Source organism: Mobula hypostoma, chromosome 22 (genome assembly GCF_963921235.1).
Source record: "Mobula hypostoma chromosome 22, sMobHyp1.1, whole genome shotgun sequence".
Taxonomy (NCBI): domain Eukaryota; kingdom Metazoa; phylum Chordata; class Chondrichthyes; order Myliobatiformes; family Myliobatidae; genus Mobula; species Mobula hypostoma.
In genome coordinates, this window is record NC_086118.1 from 8,109,214 (window position 1) to 8,131,328 (window position 22,115).

Sequence of the window (22,115 nt, forward strand, 5' to 3'; positions counted from 1 at the left end):
AAATATGCATGGGCAGAGTTAATGACTCTGTTGGCAGGATCCTGGGTACACCTCCAACAATGGGTGTTGAGAGGAATCTTTTTTCCCAGGAAAAGGAAATCAAAACCTGAGGACGTAGGTGGAAATAAGAGGGGAGTGACTTAGAAGGAACATGAGGGGCTATTTTTTACTGCAGAAGTTGATGCAAGTGTACCATTAGCTGCCAGACTCAATAACACATTAGCTAGGTCCAATAATACATTTAAAAGACATTTAGCCGGGTAAATGGATAAGAAAGGCTAAGAGAGATATGGGTCAAACATGGACACCTTAGACAAAATGGATGAGTTGGGCCACAGGGCCTGTTTGCATACTGTGTGACTCCGTAACTCTATGCCAAGGTTGTTCTTCAATGTTCTGGATTGTAGCCTTGAAGAAATGCCTTTGCTGTATCAACTGTGTAAATACTCATTTATTATTTTAAACCCATCATTTAGGTCAGTACTTGGTCCTCCACATTCAGTGGAATACAAGTTTTCTTTATTCAGCTTTCCTGATTGCAGTATACTTTAATTTTGGCTGCATCTATCTACAGTAGACTGAAGTGATTCCAGAAGCTACTGTAGCTTTCCTGAAACGAGTTGTCCAAGACAAAAGGCAATATTTCTGTTGGAGATTGAACTTGGTTTTTTAACTAATGGATCACTTCCTTGCTCCTGTACTGCAATGACCTTTATATTTTATCCCCCAAGGTAGGGTGAGTACAGTTCCACCTGTCAGTGTGCGAATACTCTTTCTCCCATGTTAAAAATGTAACTGTTTAGAGGCACCTGCTCAGACATCCTAAAAATGATGCTTCTGAGTCAAAGAGAGATGTGCCTTAAAAATAAACACTTTTTGTGATCAGTGAGTACCCTGAAGCAGTTTACAGCTATTTCTTCCACAAACACAGCACAATGACAAGAAAATCAGTATTGTTGATTGATGGTTGGGAGATAAATAGTAGTCAGGACACCAAGGAGTGTGGCACGTGGCCAAGTGGTTAAGGCGTCGGTCTAGCGATCTGAAGGTTGCTAGTTCGAGCCTCAGCTGAGGCAGTGTGTTGTGTCCTTGAGCAAGGCATTGCTTTGTGACAACACTGGTGCCGAGCTGTATGGGTCCTTCCTTTGGTCGACATTGGTGGCGTGGAGAGGGGAGACTTGCATCACGGGCAACTGCCGGTCTTCCATACAACCTTGCCCAGGCCTCAGTTAACATCGAAAAACGATGGACAGCCGAAGAAGAAGGACACCAAGGATAATTCTTTTTCTGCTTTCTGGGGTAGTGCATTATCAGAATCAGGTTTAATATCATTGGTGTATGTTATGAAATTTGCTGTTTTGCAGCAGCAGTGCATTGCAATACATGTGTGTGTGTGTATGTGTATATATATATATATATATATATATATATATATGTATATATATATATATATATATATATATCTATGTGTGTGTGTATATATATCTATATATCTATGTATTTATAAAATAAATTAAATAAGTAGTGCAAAAAAGAGGAAAAAATCCTGAGGGTTCAGGATTTCATGGGTTCATGGGTTCATTGACTGCCCAAAAATCTGATGGCAGAGAGAAAGATACTGTTCCTGAAAGATTGAGTGTGTGTTTTCAGACTTCTGTACCCTCTCCTTGATGGTAGTAATGAGAAGAGGGAATGTCCTGGGTGGTGGAGGTCCTCAATGATAAATGCCACCTTTTTGAGGCACTGCTTTTTGCAGGTGCCCATGATGGAGCTGGCTGAGTTGATAACGTTCTGCTGCTTTTTCCAGTTCTGTACAGTGGCCCCTCCGTATCAGATGGTGATGCAATCTGTAGAAATTTATGAATGGATTTGGTGACATACAAAGTCTCCTCAAATTCCTAATGAATCATAGCTGCTGTTGTGCCTTCTTTGCAATTACATCAATATATTGGGCCCAGGATAGGTCTTCAGAGATGTAGACATCCAGGAACTTGAAACTGCTCACCCTTTCCACAGCTAAACCTTCAATGATGACTAGTGTGTGTTCCCCTGATGACTTCTTCCTGAATGCCACATCAGTTCCTTGGTCTTATTGACCAAGGTTGTTGTAATGATACCGCTTAACCAGTTAATCTATCTTGCTCCTGTATGCCTCTTTTTTGGCAAGTTTATAAATATAATTAGAGCTGGGCCTAGCCACACAGTCATGGTCGTAGAGAAAGTAGAGCAATGGGCTAAGCATGCATACTTGAAGTGCGCCAGTGTTGATTATCAGCAAAGAGAAGATGTTACTTTTGATCTGCATGGATTGTGATTTCCCAGCGAGGAAGTCAAAGGATCCAGTTACAGAGGAAAGTACCAGGTCTTCAAGCTTGTTGATTAGAACTGTAGGTATGTTGTGTTTTCGATGGTGGTATAAGTGTTCATATTTGTTGGCTCCTCTGGTTCCACAGGTGACATGTTGGTGGTAATTGTTCAGACACTTCTTTAAGCTGATCTGGTTGAAATCTCCCGCAGTGATAGGGAAGGCATTGGGGTGTGCTGTTTCATGCTTGCTGACCATGGTGCTCAGCTGTGCCTGTCTGACATTGGCTTGAGGAGAAATGTACACTGCTTCTAGTATCACGGCAGAAAATTCCCTCGGCAGATGAAAAGAGTGACATTTGACTACTAGATATTACAGGTTGTGTGAGGAGGACTGATACAGAACCACCAAGTATGTGCACCACAGTGAGTACCCACGATGAGTATAAAGCATACTCACCTCCTCCAACTTTAGAAGACTGAACTGACCTATCTGTATGGTGAATGGTGAAGGCATTGGGCTGCAGCACTGCATCCAAAATGATGGGTGTGAGCCATGTTTCCGTAAAGCAAAGTACACAACTTCGGGATCTGTTATCTTTTCCTAGAGGGCAGATGACAGCCTTGGATAACATTTTCATCTGAAAGGTGGCAGCGATAGTTACATAGTGCACATAGTGGCACATTGTTCTGTTTGCTTGTGTGTGATCTTGTATTTGATTCTCTGTAGTTGGACACAATCCCTTCTGATGCTTAACCGAGAGCGCAGCAATTAGGTTAAGCTACGGCAAGAGTCAGTCTTGCAATCAGGAACTGTCACTGAGTTGGTGGCATGCTCAGACATAGTGGCTACAATGCGGGTCAATCAAAGATGTTATTGTCTTTTTTAACTTATTTGTCACAATTGGAAAACACTGCCAGACACTAAGAACTTAAAGTACTGCAGGTCTACCCCATCAGTGAGTTGCTTGTTGGTAGAAAAACTGAAGGGGCTGGATTTGCTGCGGGTCATGCTGCTGTCTGCATCAGAGAGACGTCGGTGTGGGAAGGTGGTGTGCAGTCTAAGTTGCAAGTGATCATCTTAGTTGCCCTTCTTGTGATTGCAAGGCTCTGTTGGACATTGGCAATGTGGAAAGCTGCAAGTCCAATTCACTGTTTTATTGACCAACAGCGGGGTGGACGGTGGGTGGAGCTGTGTAGCCTCGTTTGTTGCGAGGACTAGGCTTCAAACTGCGGTGTTGCCTGTTGGAGTTGATACCCTCCACTGGAGGCAGTTTGGCACAGCTTCCACGCTGGTGTTGGTAATGCTCTTCAATACTCGATCAGCTAAAGACAAGATGTGTTTGACTGCAGACTGCTGCAATACTTGTGGATTTGGGGACCTGGACTATATATATATATATATTTGTGTGATTGTATTTTACTGCTGTTGTATATGTGCCTTGTGCTGTGAATGATTGTACTGTGTTCTGCACCTTGGCTGTTTCATTTGGTTGTATTTGTGAGTATGCATGCATGGTTGAATGACAAACTAGAACTGAGTTGGCATGGGAATCAATGTCTCTTGTATAATTACAGTCTCAAGCACTTCTTAATCGCTGGCCTGCTTTACTTTCTCTTGTCACCTTTTAGCGGCATCTGGAACTAGTTCAGGAGCAAGTTTTTAAAAAGCATTAATCAGGTGGCAGCTAACTAAAATCAATAACTTACAGCAGTTTCAGGAAATGAGAACTCATTAGGGACTTGAGACACTTGATTTTAGAGCTGCTTATCCTAGGAAAAAATCAGTAGACACCAATCTTATTACACTTAACTTCCAGGAATACTTGAGAGGGAGGTAATCAGGTATAACTTGTTAACTTTTCCCTCGATAAACTATTCTGAAAGTTGTCAGCCTTCTAAATGATAGGATTTGTTTACCTCTCTTTCTATCTATTGTTGGACTTTAGAATTATCTTGCAAGCTAATATCAGACTTAAACACAGAGGTGAGCATTTTCTTCTATAGGCTGTAGATTAATGTGGGTGTAATCTAGTCTTTTGTAACAATGCAGGTTTATTTTTGCATTTCCGTGCTTGGCAAAATGTGCAATGTTAGTGCTGGGAAAGGAACATGCATCTTTTCACTCACACACTGCCCACATTAGATATGTGAATCTGGCAGAGAAATGGATTAGATTAAAGTCCCTTCTGCGCAGTCTCATCAAACACCCATAGGGAAAATAAGTATGGGCTAGATATAGGGTAAAGCTCACATTGTATCCATGGATCTATTATAGTTTCAGATTTTCTAAGCATGGTATTTTTTGCAGTGTGAGATCAACCAACCATCACACCTGAGCAACATTTCTTTGATTTTATTTGAATGTCCCAGTGGCTAAATATTTTAATTCCAATTCCCATTCCCATTCTGATGTGTTGATCCACTGCCTCCTCTTGTGCCAAGATGAGGCCATCCATAGGGTGGAGGAGTAACACCTTATATTCCATCTGGGTAACCTCCAACCTGATGGCAGAAATATCAATTTCTCCTTCTGTTAAATGATTCCTCCCCCCTCTATTCCCTACTCTGATCTTTTATTTCTTTTCACCTTCCTATTACTTCCCCTGGAATCTCCTCCTCCTTCCTTTTCTCCTCTGATCCATTCTCCTCTCCTATCAGATTCTTTCTTCTCCAGCCCTTGACCTTTCCCACCCACCTGGCTTCAGCTATCACCTTCCAGTTAGCCTCTTTTCCCTCACCTCCACCTTTTTATTCTGTCATCTTTGCCCTTCCTTCTCAGTCCTGAAGAAGGGTTCTTTTCCATCGATGCTGCCTGACCTGCTGAGTTCTTCCAGCTTTTTGTGTGTGTTGCTTTGATTTATATTTTCTCCTCACAACCCATTCTCACTAGAATTTTGAATGGAAATGATTGAACCTTGGATATTTGACCATTCCGTCCAAAGATGATCCTTCTGCATTGCTTTTATACAGTGTTTTTTTTTACTGGGATTGGTAAATTTTGGGGCTTGCACCTGAGAGTTGTCTGTGAGAATTAAGGGTGCAAGTTCCTGTGGATGACAGAAGATATTGGATGAGGGTTGTATAGCAGAAGTTGAGGGAATATAAGTATTGTGAAGCTTGGCCAAGAATGCAAAAATATCTTGGTGAAATCTCATTTTCTTAATGCTCAGCAATTACTGTTTGTTTTCCTCAGAGATAAATTAAAACTTCATGTAATTTTACTACAAAATACTCCAGAGCAATGGACTTCTGCTGTTAACCAGATGCGTATGTATTTTTGTTCCTTCAGCTTTGTCTAAACTTTGATGCATCTTTCTGCAGATATCTGGTGACACATTCTTTGCAGATGTTGCTCGAGATATTCTGCTCTATGTCTCACGAGATCTGAGTGACAAGGTAAGCCATCACTTTTCCTCTACTCCTACGATTTGTGTCAATTATTAGAGATTGGGTTTTTCAAGTATTGTTTCAACAGTTGAATATCAATGCGCTTTTTTCCATGTACCTGGTTATAAGAAACTTCCCACCCCGGTTCTTATCCAGATGTTACTGCCATTGTAGATCCAGTCCCTGGGGAGTTGCTGTATACTGGAGTTCCCAACCTATGGTCCACGGATCCCTCAGTTAATTCGTGGAGTCCATGGCATAAACAGGTTGGGAACCTCAGCTCTACACCTCCTTGATCTGGGGTCAGGTTGCTCAGCAAAGTCCAGGCATTCAGGTTGGGCCGCGTGCACAAAATACTGTTTTACTGGCAACTGCAGAATCCCTTGTGTTTATATTTAGGTTGTGCCATTCTTTTTCTGCCAAGCTCATCAAGTAATAGCATCAAAAGCAAATTGCTGAAGGAACTCAGTTAGGCAGTATCTATGGAGGCAAAGAGATAATGGATGATTTGGGTCGAGCTGATGTTGGAGGCTGCCTGACTCACTGAATTTCTACAGTAGTTTGGTTTTTAGCTCCAGGTTTCAGCATTGTAATTTTGAATTGGGGTCGTGTGTCTGGTGAGTGAGACAGAAAACTCTGACTGTGAATAGATATAATAATCACTTATGTACAAACAGTAAAAAATTGACCAAACCTTCCTGTTCCCCAAGTTACAGAAACTGAAAGCTAAATAGTCAACAAACATACATTCAACAGATATACTTAGTTAAAAGTGTACGCAGAGCATACCTTCTTAGTGGCTATGTGCAGTGCTTGCCTTAAACAAACGGAGAGAGAGAACCTCCCACACATGCTTGCTATATACCCAGGATATTTGAAACTGGACACCAGGCAGCTAACCAATAGGAAAAGCAGCTGCAGTTTCTAAACTAACCAATCACAATGGAAGTAACTTTCGGCAGTCAGAATAAGCCACGCTGCCCTTGAAAGGGGCACTCCACCCCTTGAAAGATGTGAATGTGATGATCCGACCCTCAGATTAATATGACTCTCGCAAACTCCGTAAGTTACATATAAAACACAGGAGGACAATACCCAATGCTATAAATCCAGTAGTCACCTTCCAGTATACTACAGTAGTTGACCAACCTCCCAGTGCTTCAAAAGGCTACCAGCCCCACCCAGGAGTGTGATTCCCCCACTTGATTATCTATGTTGACGCTCAGATATGATCAACCGGGTGAGTGATGTTCACCAACCCATCAGGAGTGTAGCGCAGCATTCTTACTGAATAACAGTACAACTACCACCTTCCTTTGTGAGCAGGTAATCTAAGGTCATCAAAATCAGTTCCCAGGACAGTTTAGCCACACCATGCTGAGAAAGGCAATCATTCAAAGCCTTCCTTCCTTTGTAATAGACATCTTACCAACCAGCATGGAAAGGTGCTCATCCAAGGCATGCATACAGCACCAGATATCAACCTCACCTCCATGTGTGAACTACAGGTGGGCCTAGGAACTGCATTCAGAGTCCAATAAGTGCCTGGCTTCACAGCACCATTTGGCATAGACGCAGTTGTCCTGGGATACTGTTCCTGCTCTTACCTTGCACCTTGTACCTGTACCCAACATACTGCCTACACCAATACTCTGTCAGGTGGGGAAATCACTTTAAGAGTCAGGACCTTCCAATTCAACAAATGGTATGTAGGGAAATATCAACCCTTAAAGTACTTACTCCACCAGGGCTATTGAGGCTAAAGTCCCTTAAGGCTGTTACTGTACTCTGGGTTGAGGTTGGCTGGAATAGACTACTCCCTCCCAGCTCCTCCAAAACCCAAGCAGCCATTTAATTTCCCCCAACAGTCTTTTTGCTTGTCAAAGGAATCAGTAACAGTGGCATCCCTTCTGCGATGTGGTAAGGATTCCTCATACAAGTTCAGCAATCTGACCTGTTGGACCAGTGTGCAAATTCAAATACCATCCCCAGGAATGTATCACAGGATCTCCCACCACTTTGCCATTCTGTAATGCAAAGGGATACAAGTGCACTTGCTCCTGATATTTAGAAAATGCAAAAACAATAGAACTACCACAATTGCTCCCTAAGTACTCAATTCCCTCTGAAATGTGGGTATCTCATTTCTGGAATAAAGCTGCCTGTATTTCTACCCCATCAACTCAAATTTCATATGGCCAGTATGAAATGAGTCATTTGCATAGGGAATTAAGTAGCAAAGTAACAGATTAAGACACAGTAAGCATGTAACTGATTAAGAAAACAAGAAACAAAGTAACTGACTAAACAAACACAAGAAACAAAGGACCAGAGAACACAAAACACAAAGCTAAGGCTGTTCCCTTTTTTAAAGCTTCGCATGGAACTTCAAAAACTTAAAACACAGACCGTTATTTTCAATTTCTCATAGAGAAATAGCAGACTTATCAGAGAACAACTGAGAAGTGTGGTTAGTGCCTCTCCCTACAATAATGAGGCGTTAACCCCGCCCCCCCACCGATTCCCACCGTTGGTGAATATTAGCTATGGCCCTTCATAGCTGAATCCTGAATGGAAAATGTGAGGAATCTGGCAGAGGACATAAGGAGTCCTTATCTGCAGAGGGTTTGAAGAATAACCCCTCCCCTGCAACAGGCTCCTTCTCTTGCTTCCCTGTACAGTATTTTGGATCTTCCCTTCCCCCTCCCACTTTCAAATCTCTTACCATCTCTTCTTTCAGTTATTTTGGATCTCTCCCTCCCCCTCCCACTTTCAAATCTCTTACTATCTCTTCTTTCAGTTAGTCCTGACAAAGGGTCTTGGCCCGAAATGTCGACTGTACCTCTTCCTAGAGATGCTGCCTGGCCTGCTGCGTTCACCAGCAACTTTGATGTGTGTTGCTTGAATTTCCAGCATCTGCAGAGTTCCTCGTGTTTGAGTACTTTCTCCATATTGCATAGAGGGTGGGGGTGGGATCTCAATTTACTTGTTCCTCTGCAACACTAAACACATTTCTTTATGGGACATGTGGGATCCCCCACTCCCAGTCTGCTTATCTGACTTCCATATCTGGTTACATGCACCCTCTTCTATGTACTCTAAACCTCGTCATAATTGAATCGCTGTATTTACAGGATGACCAACAGCTGGTGCTATTAAAGACAGCACTGCCCCTTTCGTTGAAAAGACTGTCTCTGTAACCATGTGTCCAGGCATTCCAGAAGTTAGTTCAATATCCTGTGGTGGGTTACAACTATTGTGGTATAACTCTGTGATAAGAGCCCACTGGTGTAAAACTTTAGTACCGTACTCTACCGTGCTCCATTCTATTTGGGGTTTTAAATTCCATTCAGTAAGAGTACCCAAGTTTAACTACAGCCATTACTTGAACCCATAGTGATGCATTATGCTCAGGGGAAGCAAGCAGTGTGCTCAAAGCATTTTTGATTGCTTGTTGGGATGATAGGCTCCCTAAGGCACCCATCTCTCTATTAGATAGGCTCATTCCAGTATTGCCCTCATCCCATATCCTCAGTAGCCAAAGACTTCCCAGCCTTTTGTCTGTACCTAACGCCTAAACTCACTAATTCCTTAGCCGAGAATTCTCTGAACTCTGTTGTCTTGAAGGTGTCCATTACACCATCTCCCACACATTTCTCCTCCTCCTCCTCCTCCCCCTTCTGGAAGGAAGAAGCTTCAGGCCAATATTGGGTGTGGGGATGCATGATCATTGGTCTGGTCTGTACTGTTTCGGACATGCAAAGGAGAGGGCAATCATCTTGAGGATTAAACCGAAGAGTTCATGCTACTCTCTCTCCCTCATTTTCATAATCCAGCCAAACATCCCCATCCGCCATCCCACAGTAGGATCATCGCCTCATCTCATCATGGCTCGAACCATAACAGGGTCGGGCTGCCAACCTGCTTGGCGCGCAGTGTTTAAGTTCTGTAGGTTCATTAGCTGACAAGCGATCGCTATAATCGTATCCTCTAACTTTGTAGCCCTACTCTGAGCCATCAGTAATGATTCTCTCAGAATAATACAGTGCTGTCTGAGGTCCTCGACCTCATTTAGAAATGTTATCATTTTGTACTGATGCCTTACAATCACTGCAAAATGCCAGAAAGCATCCCATTGGCTATCCCTTCTCCTAGGAAAACCCAATCATTTAAGTATGGAAGCAATGTGGTGTCCCATTTCAACCCCAGCAAAATCTAAGTGATCTGACCAATCTACTGACTTTCCATAACCCATCAGTAAGTTACTGAGACCTCCAAAGCCTGTGTTATTATCTGTCCAACCTGGGACTCTGTATCTCTCATCTGGAGGGTGCTCTCTCTTTTAAATAACCTTTGAAAGAATTCATTTCTGCTTATAAAGTCAGTCCCTGCTTTCCACAGTGCCAAAATGCAATGTTGAATCAGGTTTGCGGGTGTGGCAAGTGAGACAGAAAGCGTTGACTGTGAATAGGTATTGTAATCAGTTATTTACAAATAGTCAAAATTCAGCCAAACATTCATGTTCCCTAAATTACAGAAACTATAAAGCTGAAAATTCAACAAACATACTTAGCTAAAAGCACATGCAGAGCATACTTTCTCAATGGCTATGCGCAGCACTTGCCTTAAACAAAGGAAGAGAGGGAATCTGCTACTCGCGCTCTCTATATATCTAGGATATTTGAAACTGGACACCAGGCAGCTAACCAAGGAGAAAAACTGCTTCTAAAGTAACCAATCGCTACGGAAGTGACTTTTGACAATCAGAATAAGCCATCCTAACCACACCGTCTGTCCCCTCCACCCCCCCACCCCAAACAGGGCAAGTATCTGCAATCTCTTGCCATCATTAAGCAATGGCTCTAGACTGAGCATTGATTTCCTTTAAATGCTTGCAAAGTGGTAATTCAAATGGGAACTGTGGTACTGCTGATGATGGACTGTTCTAATGTTAGGTGTTCTTAATTTCTTCACTTTCTGTGTTAACACCAACACCTGTTCTATTCTTGTAAATGACACCAGAGAATGGTTAAGAACAGGAAAATTGGCTTAATTTCCCTTCCTTCTGGCCAAATGAAAGACACATCAATCATGGGATCATGTACAGCATAGAAGGTGGCATTTATCTCTATACCAGAACTTTGAAAAAGTTATTCCCATTCCTTAGCCCTTAAAACCTTGCAATTTTTTCCTCTTTATATATTTATCCAGTTCCCTTTTGAAAGGGAATTATTACTGAATTTGCTTCCTTTACACTTTCAGGCAGAGCATTGCAGTCTATAAATGTGACTAGCTCAATAAATGCTCTGCTTTGCTTATAAGTTAACTTGATTCTGTTTCTCCTGGTTAATGATAGTCCTGCCAGTGAAATCAGTTCCTCCAAAAAAACCCTATAAAAATCTTACAAAATGTTTAACCCATCAATCAAGTCTCCCCTTTAACCCAATTTGAGGAGAACAAAAATTATTGTCTCCCCATAACTTTTGTTCTGCATGTATTGGCACCCTCTCATCTGTAAGTCCATTACTGTAACAGTGCATCTGAGGAGTGACTTAATAAGGTTTTGCTTTGCTTTTGCACCCTGTCATCAGAAGTTTGATAATTTTGATACGAGTCGGTACTAGAATCTGGAACACCCTTTGAGAGAACTAGACTTTGCAAGAATTTGCCTTCTCATTGAGGAGATGCTGTAGTAATTGGTGGCTGTTGATACAATCTGGATTTTGCATTACCATGGCTAGTATGTGCCAAGTCCAGTAGTTGTCACCATAACTCTTGTACAGGCTTTAAGTTCCAGCAGCACTCAGTAGTGTTGGCATTTCATGCAGTGTTGCATGACTGCTATCCTTTGTCCTTGGAAGATGAGGATAGGGGAACCTCTCACCTGTTTCTGTAGTTGGAGGAATGCCTGCTTATGAACCAGTGGCCCAGCATAGAAACATAGAAAACCTACAGCACAATACAGGCCCTTCGGTCCACAAAGTTGTGCCGAACATGTCCCTACCTTAAAAATTACTAGACTTACCCATAGCCCTCTATTTTTCTAAGCTCCATGTACCTATCCAAAAGTCTCTTAAAAGACCCTATCGTATCCGCCTCCACCACCGTTGCCAGCAGCCCATTCCACGCACTCACCACTCTCTGAGTAAAAAACTTAGCCCTGACATCTCCTCTGTACCTACTCCCCAGCACCTTAAACCTATGTCCTCTTGTGGCAACCATTCCAGCCCTGGGAGAAAGCCTCTGACTATCCACACGATCAATGCCTCTCATCATCTTATATACCTCCATCGGGTCACCTCTCATCCTCCGTCACTCCAAGGAGAAAAGGCAGCATGATGCAAGGAGTTCTCCTGCTGTTCTTGCCAAATGTTTTTTTTACACAGACAAAAGCCAAGTAATTGATTGCGGCCTTTGGGATCTTTCTGCAAAGTAACTGCTGTGCGTGCCTACATCGCTACAGTCACAGCACTTCCAATAATTGATTATGTGGAAAGCACTGAGATTTTGGAAATATGTTTTGCAAATACAAGGGTTTTCTTTCTTTAATTGCAGAATGAATGTCAGAGATATCCTGCTCACTGCTAGAAACTCTAGGATTTATATTATGGCTGTCAGAACCCCAGGATATCACAAATGTTATTTGTGGTCAGGAAAGTACTTTTGAATTATAGTCAATGAGGCAAATGTGGACATAGCAAGCTACTGTAAAAAATCAATGTGATAATGAGATGATACAAAAGGAAATTCTAATCTCAAATTCAAGCCCACTGGTTCATCAGGAAGTTCCCAAACAGATTTCAGAATTTGGAGACACAAGAGATGCTGGAAATTTTGAGCACACACACACAAAATGCTAGAGGAACTCAGAAAGTCAAGCAGCAACTGTGAAGGGATGAGGGGTCTCAGCCGGAAACACTGTTCATTTTCTTCCATATATGCTGCCTGACCTGCTGGATTCTTCCAATATTTTGTGTGTGTGCTCAAAATTTCTAGCATCTCTTGTGTCTCCATATTGAGAAAGTGTGGAAAGGCACAAATTTGTTCTGCGGATGTGCGGAGAGTAAGAATTTCAGGTTGTATATTATATGCATTCTCTGATATTAAATGTAACTGTTGAACCATTTGGTATTTTAGATGTGAGCTCTCATCAATTTCAGGAATTTGTATACATGCACTGTAGGAGCTTGTTAAATTTCATTTTTAACTCAAACCATTATTGCCACCTGTCAGCACCAATACAGCCAAAAATGGGATGGAATTTGCATTTACAAGCACTTAAAATGGCACAATTGTTTCATGAGATAATTATGTAACCACTGTTGTCATGTAAAACTGTTGAAGTGTAAAAGGTTGATAGTCTATTTGCAAACAGAAAAGTCCAGTAAACTGCAGAGATAATAACGTAACAGAACATGCTAGAAGCACTCAGCAGGTTAAGCTGCATTTGTGGGAAGAGTAACATCAATGTTTCATATCTTAGACCTTTGTTAAATTACAAAAAAAACAGTTAAATTGTGTTGCTAATATTGGTTTAGTCACAGGGGAGAACTCTGACCTTTGAGTAATATTGAGCGATCATTTACATACTTTGGACTTTTGTTGAAGTTATCATCTGAGAGATTGTATTTTGGACATTCTAGTACTCCCTTTGTACTGCATTAGAGTATTTTTTTGTTTAGGCCTCTGGAGTGAGCTTGGAACCCTTGACTCTGACCAAGAAAGCCACCCCTGAGTCAAGGCAGTTATCTTCATCCTGGATATTACATACTACTTGCAATCAGAGCTTGTCTGTAAGGTAAAAGATGAGGACTGATGAACAGTTAACATCCTTATACTGTACATTACTTCCTTTTTTGTTTCAAGTGCCGTTTTTTTTTTGTCCTGGATGTTATAGGCTCTTTAGTGTGAAGTTTTCTTTGTGAACTTTGATACTGGGGTAGATTCTTCTTCCCTGGTAAGCTTCTTTTCTTCCATTTGTTTCCTTATTAGTGGGAGGAAGAAATAATGAAACACAGAAGATGAAAGATTCCAGCTCAAGAACTGTCAGTAAATATGTAGGGGATATCTCTTATTGCATGCTAGAAGGTGGGAAATAGAAGGAGAGGGAAACATAAAATATTCTGCCTGGGTTACCAAGAGGTAAAATATAATCTCAGGTGGACCATGTCATAATCAGCCCAACTGCATGTTTAATCCAACTCTTCCCAGCCTACCCAACCCTAAAATGGGGACTCTATCATGAGCTCAAGAATGCAAAATGCATTTGTAATACATTTCAGAGGAAATAATCAAGGAAGTGTCCAAAGATAAATTGAGAACGAATGAGGATATCTAGGGAAAGAGTAGAATTTATTAGGGACCAAAAAGTTGATCAATTTATGCAAGTGGAGTTTGTGGATAGATTTTTATTAATTATTTTGCAGCTGTATTTCCAGAAAACAAGGGAATGTATTGATTTTATATTTGTATTAAGATCTGTTAGGCTTTTTATTCTGGCATCCTACCCTCCTCCTTCCAAAGAAAACTTCACACTTCTTCAGTCCTGCAGAAGTGTCTGGACCTGAAATGTCAAACGTTTATTCATTTCCATAGATGCTCCTTGAAGTGCGAGTTCTTCCAGCATTGTGTGCGTGTTGCTGTGAAACATTGGATGGCAGGAAGAGACTAAATGATGAAGTATTAAGGGTTTAGCATTTCAGTGTTACCTCAGGCCTGGATGAAATATATCCCAAAATATTATAAGAAGCGGCAGAGACAATTGTAGAGATTTTGACCATCATCTTCAATTATCCCTGGCTACAAGAGCAATGCTGGGATTGGGCAACAGCTGAAGTTTTTAATCACTGTTTGTAAAGGGAACAAGGGATAATAGGCCATTTAGCCAAGCTTCACTGGTGGGCAGGTTATTGAAATCTATTCTAAAGGACACAATGAACTTTCATTTATAAAGCAATAGATTAATCAAGGAATGTTAACATTAATTTATTAAGGGAAATTGTGTATGACTAATTTTTTAATGAGGTTATAGAGAATAAGGGCAATGCCTTTCTTATAATCTACATAGCTTTCACCACAAGCTTTTGCATGGTCAAAAGAGCAAAGCGGCATAAACTCCAAGGGACTCCATAACTGGCTCAGTAGCAGAAAGCAAATGGCAATGATTGATGGTTGTTTTGTGTTTGGACTAGTGAGTTTTCTCAATACTCAGTGCCATTGCTTTTTGCTCTATATAGTCATGTCATTAGTCTCAATCTAAGAGCACAGTAAGGAGCTTGGCCCTTTGGCCGACGGCAAGGAAGATAATTTATGACTTCAGGAGGATGTGCTGTAAATGGTCTAGCCAGTTGGGCAGCAAAGTGTCAAATAGAATTCAATTCAGGGATGTAATACATTTGGGGTGGTGTATAGTGTAAGGGAGTGTACAATAAAAGAAAGGATATTGGGAAACATGGAGGGGAAAAAACAATATTAGAGTGAAAGTGCACAGGTCATTAATAGCATCAGGGCAGATGGACAAGATAGTTAAAAAGCCACCTGGGATGTTTTATTAATTGCATAAGTACAGAGAGGCTGTGCTGGAATAGAACACTCAGAAGGCCACAGCCTGACTACTGTGTAAAGTTCTGATTACCATATTACAGGTTATTCTACTGGAGGGAGTGCAGAGGAGATCTATGAGTATGTTGCCAGGACTGGAAAATTGTAACAGTGAGGACAGATTTGATAGATTTGTTTGGAACAGGAGGCTGAAAGGAGACAATTGAATCATTAGAATTATGAGTGGTCTGGACTGACTAAGTAGGAAGAACCTGTTTCTCACAGCTGAGCTGTCAAAAGCCGGGGTACGGATTTAACGTAACTAGTTATAGTGCTAGATCGGACATGAATATCTTTTCCATCCAAGTTGAAGTGGATACTCAGGCCTTAACCTGCAAGACTATGAATTATTCCTAGAAGGTGGGATTTGATGTAGCAACACTTATTTTTAGCTGACACAGATATGATGGATCAAATGACCTCCTCCCATGTCTTGAATTTACTGTGATTCTAGAATTAATGAGATTTTTGGGTGAAAATAGCAAGTAAATCAGTAACTCAGATTGTACAATATTAAGGCAGCTGGAGTGGAACGGAGTAGCCAGTGTTACAAGACTCTTCAGTGAATGGAAGAAACCATAAAGACCATTACAGAAACAAGCAGAATATTTTTACACATCAAAATTCCTGAATGAACCTTTGATCCTGAATCTTCTAAACCAGAGGTTGTCTACCATCTGAGAGAGCAACATAAGGCACTCTCAACGGGAATGTTTACATTAGTATAACATTCTGATTGCTGTGATACAGCAAAGAAGACCTGGCTTCCAGTGCTAGTCAACTCATTACATTGTGCCTTTTTGTGGACTTCAAATCGCCAAGTAATTCAAAGTTGCTCAATTATTAATGTGAAGAAATTCTTTTCTTTCAAGGTAAATTATACTCTGCTCGGGAAAAAGTATGCTCTTTATTATGTTCTGGGGGAAGAAAGAAGGTTGAGATGGCTGCCTTCTGCATTTAGAACTTGTGCTCAAGTCAGCTTGGGATAATGAGATCAAAGTCTGGTATTGTGTGTGTGATGATTAATGGTTGTAGTAGAGAGGTGGTGAAGATCGTTGATGTGAGGAAATAGAAATGTCACACAGGAACAGCAGGAATGTTTCTGCAAGACAGACATTGCACTTTTAGTTTTTCTTTGAGAAGTGGCCCTTTTTATCATACACCGTCCATCATTTCTTATTCTTCCAGCACCTTAAACATCCAGTCCCTTCACAGATTGTCTGGTCTTTATCACATTGCTATTGATGGAATCTTGTTACGTCTCACATAAACAGCATTGCAAAAGTTACCACATCTCAAAAATTCTTGGAGCATAAGAATACAAGAAAATAGAGTAGGATTCCTGCCGTTCAGTCTGCTCATTGCTGAAGTGCCCTAGCTCTCAACTCATGTTCTGTGCCGGTTGCCCTGACCTCGGTAAGTCTCCGTAGTACAGAGCTTCAGAAAATCACCTCTTGCTGTGAGAAAAAATTCCTGTGCATCTCAGTTTTAACAGACCTTTCCCTTACCCTGTAGCTATGTTACTTGTTTGAAAGACTCTCATTAGTTGAAACATCTCAATGTCTGTCCTTAGGATTTTATATGTTTCAATAAAATAACAACTGAGCCTTTCAAATATCAAAGAGTACAGATGCAGCTTCTTTAGCAGCTAATGATGAAACAACCTCTTACCCCGAGGACTAAGCCGGTACATCACTTTCGGATTGTTTCCAGTTTTAGTATATCCCGAAATTAGGGAGAGGTACTCCATGTGACCGGTATAGTTGTAACAATATTTTCCTATTTCTAAACTAACCCCTCAGAATTAAGGCTGATATTTGCCTTCCTAACTACTCATTGTACTTGCTTGCTAACATTTATGATGCAGGCACAGAAGCATCCAGATTCCTGTCGTACAATCACTTCACTCAATCCCTGTCCATTATGATAATAGACTGCCATTAGATTCATTACTGGAATGCGCAACCTTACACTTTCCCACATTAAGTAACACCCACTCAAAAATTTTCACCCACTCTTTCAAGTTATATTTATCCTGTTGCACAGTCCAAATATCCTCACCCCATCTGTTTTCATGTTATTGGTAAACTTGGATGCATTGCAGTCTGCACCCTCCTCCAGGTCATTCATGTATATCAGAATCAGATTTACTATCACCGGCATATGTGTGAAGTTTGTTAACTTTACGGCAGCAGTACAATGAAATACATAATAAATATAGAGAAAAAAATCTGAATTACAGTAAATATATATATAATATATACACCAATTAAATAGTTAAGTTAAAATTAAGTAGTGCAAAAAACAGAAATATAAAAGTAGTGAGGTAGTATTCATGGGTTCAATTCCCATTTAGAAATTGGATAGCAGAGGTGAAGAAACTGTTCCTGAATCACTGAGTGTGTGCCTTTAGGCTTCTGTACCTCCTTCTTGCTGATAATGAGAAGAGGGTATGTACTGGGTGGTGGGGGTCCTTAATGATGGACACTGCCTTCTTAAGACACCACTCCTTGAAGATGTCTTGGATACTATGGAGACAAGCAGCCATGATGGAGCTGACTAATTTTACGCTGAGTGAAAGGTTGTTGCTGCAACGCCCCTGAACAAACTGGTGTGTCACGCTCCTGTATATCAAGTAACTGAGAATGGAAAACCTGATCTTTGTGGCACACCACTAGAAACATCAATCCTTCCAACCTGAAAATGCACATTTACTGACTCTGTCAACCAGTGATAACCTATCTTCAATCCATGTTGCTACACTTCTCCCAGTGCTCTGAGTTCTTATGCACCAGGCTTTTACGTGGCACTTTATTTAAACGCTTTCTGGAAATCCATACACGCTTCATCTCCAGGTTTCCCTCTCTTGACTCTGGATGATCAATTTTTTATTAAATGATGTTGGCTGGCTTGGTTGAATTGTTTGTGAAAATCTTTTCTCGTTACTACCATTAAAGGTTCAGGAGCCTGAAGACTTCTCAATGATTCAGGAACAGCATTTTCCTCTCTGCCTTCAGGTTTCTGAACGGTCTGGAAACAATCTCATTATTAATATTTTGCGCTATTTATTTATTTTGTAATTTATAGTAATTGTATGTCTTCACACTGTACTGTTGCTGCAAAACAACAAATCTCGCATCATATAAAACAACAGTAATCAATCTGATTCAATATTCTGAGATCATGAAATCTATAAGGAAAGGTACTGTAAGTAATTTCAAACACTGGCAGGAAAGACGGCAGAGCAGCAGTGACTGGAGTTTATGCGAGAAGTGAGGAAGGTGCAAGACAGGTATATTCCAAAATAGAAGAAATTTTCGAATGGAAAAAGGATGCAACCGTGGTTGACAAAAGAAGTCAAAGCCAAAGTTAAATATACAAGGAAGCAAAAATTAGTGGGAAGACAGAGGATTGGGAAGTTTTTAAAAGCTTACAAAAGGAAACTAAGAAGGTCATTAAGAGGGAAAAGATTAACTATGAAAGGAAGCTAGCAAATAATATCAAAGAGGATACTGAAAGCTTTTTCAAGTATATAAAGAGTAAAAGACAGGTGAGAGTAGATATAGGACTGATAGAAAATGATGCTGGAGAAATTGTAATGGGAGATAAAGAGATGGCGGAGGAACTGAAGGAGTATTTTGCATCAGTCTTCACTGAGGAAGATGTCAGCAGTATACCGGACACTCAAGGGTGGCAGGGAAGAGAGGTGTGCGCAGTCACAATTACGACAGAGAAAGTACTTCAGAAGCTGAGTAGTCTAAAGGTAGATAAATCTCCCGAACCAGATGGAATGCACCCGCGTGTTCTGAAGGAAGTAGCTGTGGTGATTGCGGAGGCATTAGCGATGATCTTTCAAAAGTCAATAGATTCTGGCATGGTTCCAGAGGACTGGAAGATTGCAAATGTCACTCCGCTATTTAAGAAGGGGGCAAGGAAGCAAAAAGGAAATTATAGACCTGTTAGCTTAACATCGGTGGTTGGGAAGTTGTTGGAGTCGATTGTCAAGGATGAGGTTACAGAGTACCTGGAGGCATATGACAAGATAGGCAGAACTCAGCATGGATTCCTTAAAGGAAAATCCTGCCTGACAAACCTATTCCAATTTTTTGAGGAAATTACAAGTAGGCTAGCCAAGGGAGATGCAAGATGCAGTGGATGTTGTATATTTGGATTTTCAGAAGGCCTTTGACAAGGTGCCACACATGAGGCTACTTAACAAGATAAGAGCCCATGGAATTACGGGAAAGGTACATACATGGATAGAGCGTTGGCTGATTGGCAGGAAACAGAGAGTGGGAATAAAGGGATCCTATTCTGGTTGGCTGCCGGTTACCAGTGGTGTTCCACAGGGGTCCGTGTTGGGACAGCTTCTTTTTACATTGTACATCAACGATTTGGATTATGGAATAGATGGCCTTGTGGCTAAGTTTGCTGACGATACGAAGATAGGTGGAGGGGTTGGTAGTGCTGAGGAAACGGAGAGTCTGCAGAGAGACTTGGATAGATTGGAAGAATGGGCAGAGAAGTGGCAAATGAAGTACAATTTTGGAAAGTGTATGGTTATGCACTTTGGCAGAAGTAATAAACGGGCAGACTATTATTTAAGTGGGGAAAGAATTCAAAGTTCTGAGATGCAGCGGGACTTGGGAGTCCTCGTACAGGATACCCTTAAGGTTAACCTCCAGGTTGAGTCGGTAGTGAAGATGGCGAATGCACTGTTGGCATTCATTTCTAGAGGAATAGAGTATAGGAGCAGGGATGTGATGTTGAGGCTGTATAAGGTGCTGGTGAGACCTCACTTGGAGTACTGTGGGCAGTTTTGGTCTCCTTATTTAAGAAAGGATGTGCTGACGTTGGAGAGGGTACAGAGAAGATTCACTAGAATGAATCCGGGAATGAAAGGGTTAACATATGAGGAACGTTTGTCCGCTCTTGGACTGTATTCCTTGGAGCTTAGAGGAATGAGGTGAGACTTTATAGAAACATTTCGGATGTTGAAAGGCATGGACAGAGTGGATGTGGCAAAGTTGTTTCCCATGATGGGAGAGTCTAGTGCAAGATGGCATGACTTAAGGATTGAAGGGTGCCCATTCAGAACAGAAATGCGAAGAAATTTTTTTAGTCAGAGGGTGGTGAATCTATGGAATTTGTTGCCACGGGCAGCAGTGGAGGCCAAGTCATTGGGTGTATTTAAGGCAGAGAGTGATAGGTATCTGAGTAGCCAGGGCATCAAAGGTTATGGTGAGGAGGTGGGGGAGTGGGACTAAATGGGAGAATGGATCAGCTCATGAAAAAATGGTGGAGCAGACTCGATGGGCCGAATGGCCGACTTCTGCTCCTTTGTCTTATGGTCTTATACATTTTCAGGTTGAGATGTTGTGTAATGTGGCGATTGTCTTCCCCATCCGCCTGTTACATTTTATCTTTTAGTTGGCAGAGGTCGAAGAGTTGGGAAGTGTTTCTGAAGAGGCCTTTGGAGATTGAGCAGTGTATAATGTAGATGGTGCTCAGTATAGTTGGGGATGGTGGGTAAGAGGCAGTTGTATGTTGGGAGAGAGAATGGACGAATGTTGTACATGGTGGATGAAGTGCTAAGAGAGTGGATTGTTTGATTGATTTATTTATTGAGATTCAGTGCAGAATAGGCCTTTTGAGCAATTCCCTGATTTAACCCTGGCCTACTTATGGGACAATTTACAATGACCAATTAACCTGCCACCAGTACATCTTTGGACTGTGGGCAAGAAACTGGTGCACCCAAAGGAAACCCATGTGGTCACAGGGAGAACATATAAATTTCTTACAAGCAGCAGCAGGAATTGAACCCTTGTCACTTGGACTGTAAAGCGTTGTGCCATGTTATATTTATGCTGGATTGTGTTGGAAGTAAATGGTTAGCACTGGCTGATATTGAAATCTTGGTCAAGGCAAGGGCATGAATTTTGTAGGCTTCCACCCCAGCCAGGCATGTATTTTAATCACATAATAAAAACAGAAAATGATGGAAATGTTTATCAAGTCAGGCTGCTCTGTGGAAAGGGAAACAGTTCACATTTGAGGTTGAAGACCCATTGTCAGCACTGGGAAGGAGATGGAAGAAGACATGGAGGGTGGGTTGACGTCTTGTCTCCAGTAGGTAAATCCAGGTTGACCACAGGAATAAGGTTATCTAGTCATTCAGGTGAATGACAACAGTCACAGTGTGAGAACAAAGAGAATGTAGAAGTTGTAAAGTGCAGATCAGGAAAATATGTCCTGCAAGTCACATGGGGCACATTCTTCATTCCCAGCAACAATCAAGCACGGCCAATATCATGTTTGGATGACTGGTATAGATAAAGGTCAAGCTATTGAAGCTGTAGAGATCAAAACCAAGTCCACAAGGCTTATCCATGATTTTGTTGCCTGCCTTGACTCTCCTCCATCTTCCACACTTGGTGAACTTGAAGTCATCTGAACTTCCTTGGCCCTGTTCACCTTTTGCTTTGATGCATTTTTAATAGCAAGTTGCATAAGCAGTGATGGTGGCAGGTAATACTGGCTGTGGAAGCAGCGTATCTTTATAATGGGAATGATGTGTGATTAACAAGCATCTTGAGTTTGGATAGACTGCTGTTCCACAAAAACTGATACCCAAATAAGTATAACCATAACAAGTGAATGCTGTAACTATTTGGTTTCGCTTGATCAAATGGACCCAGACTCGGTAGTTCCTCCAAGACTCACTTTATTGTTAATACAGAGAAGGAAAAAATAGAGAGTTGCGAGAAATGGCTTATATTATACACTACCTACACCACTAATAGGAAGGGCTAACTTAA

The 22,115-nt window shown here is 41.3% G+C and overlaps 1 protein-coding gene across 4 annotated transcripts in view; it reads left to right on the top strand.

The window, feature by feature from the left end:
• spata20 (spermatogenesis associated 20) overlaps nt 1-22,115 on the top strand; it is a 479,531-nt gene that overhangs the window by 71,027 nt on the left and 386,389 nt on the right. For all 4 annotated transcript variants that reach the window (XM_063074197.1, XM_063074194.1, XM_063074196.1 and 1 more), the window contains exon 9: nt 5,629-5,703. In XM_063074197.1, coding sequence (XP_062930267.1) covers nt 5,629-5,703 — 75 coding nt within the window. The remainder of the gene's footprint in view (nt 1-5,628; nt 5,704-22,115) is intronic.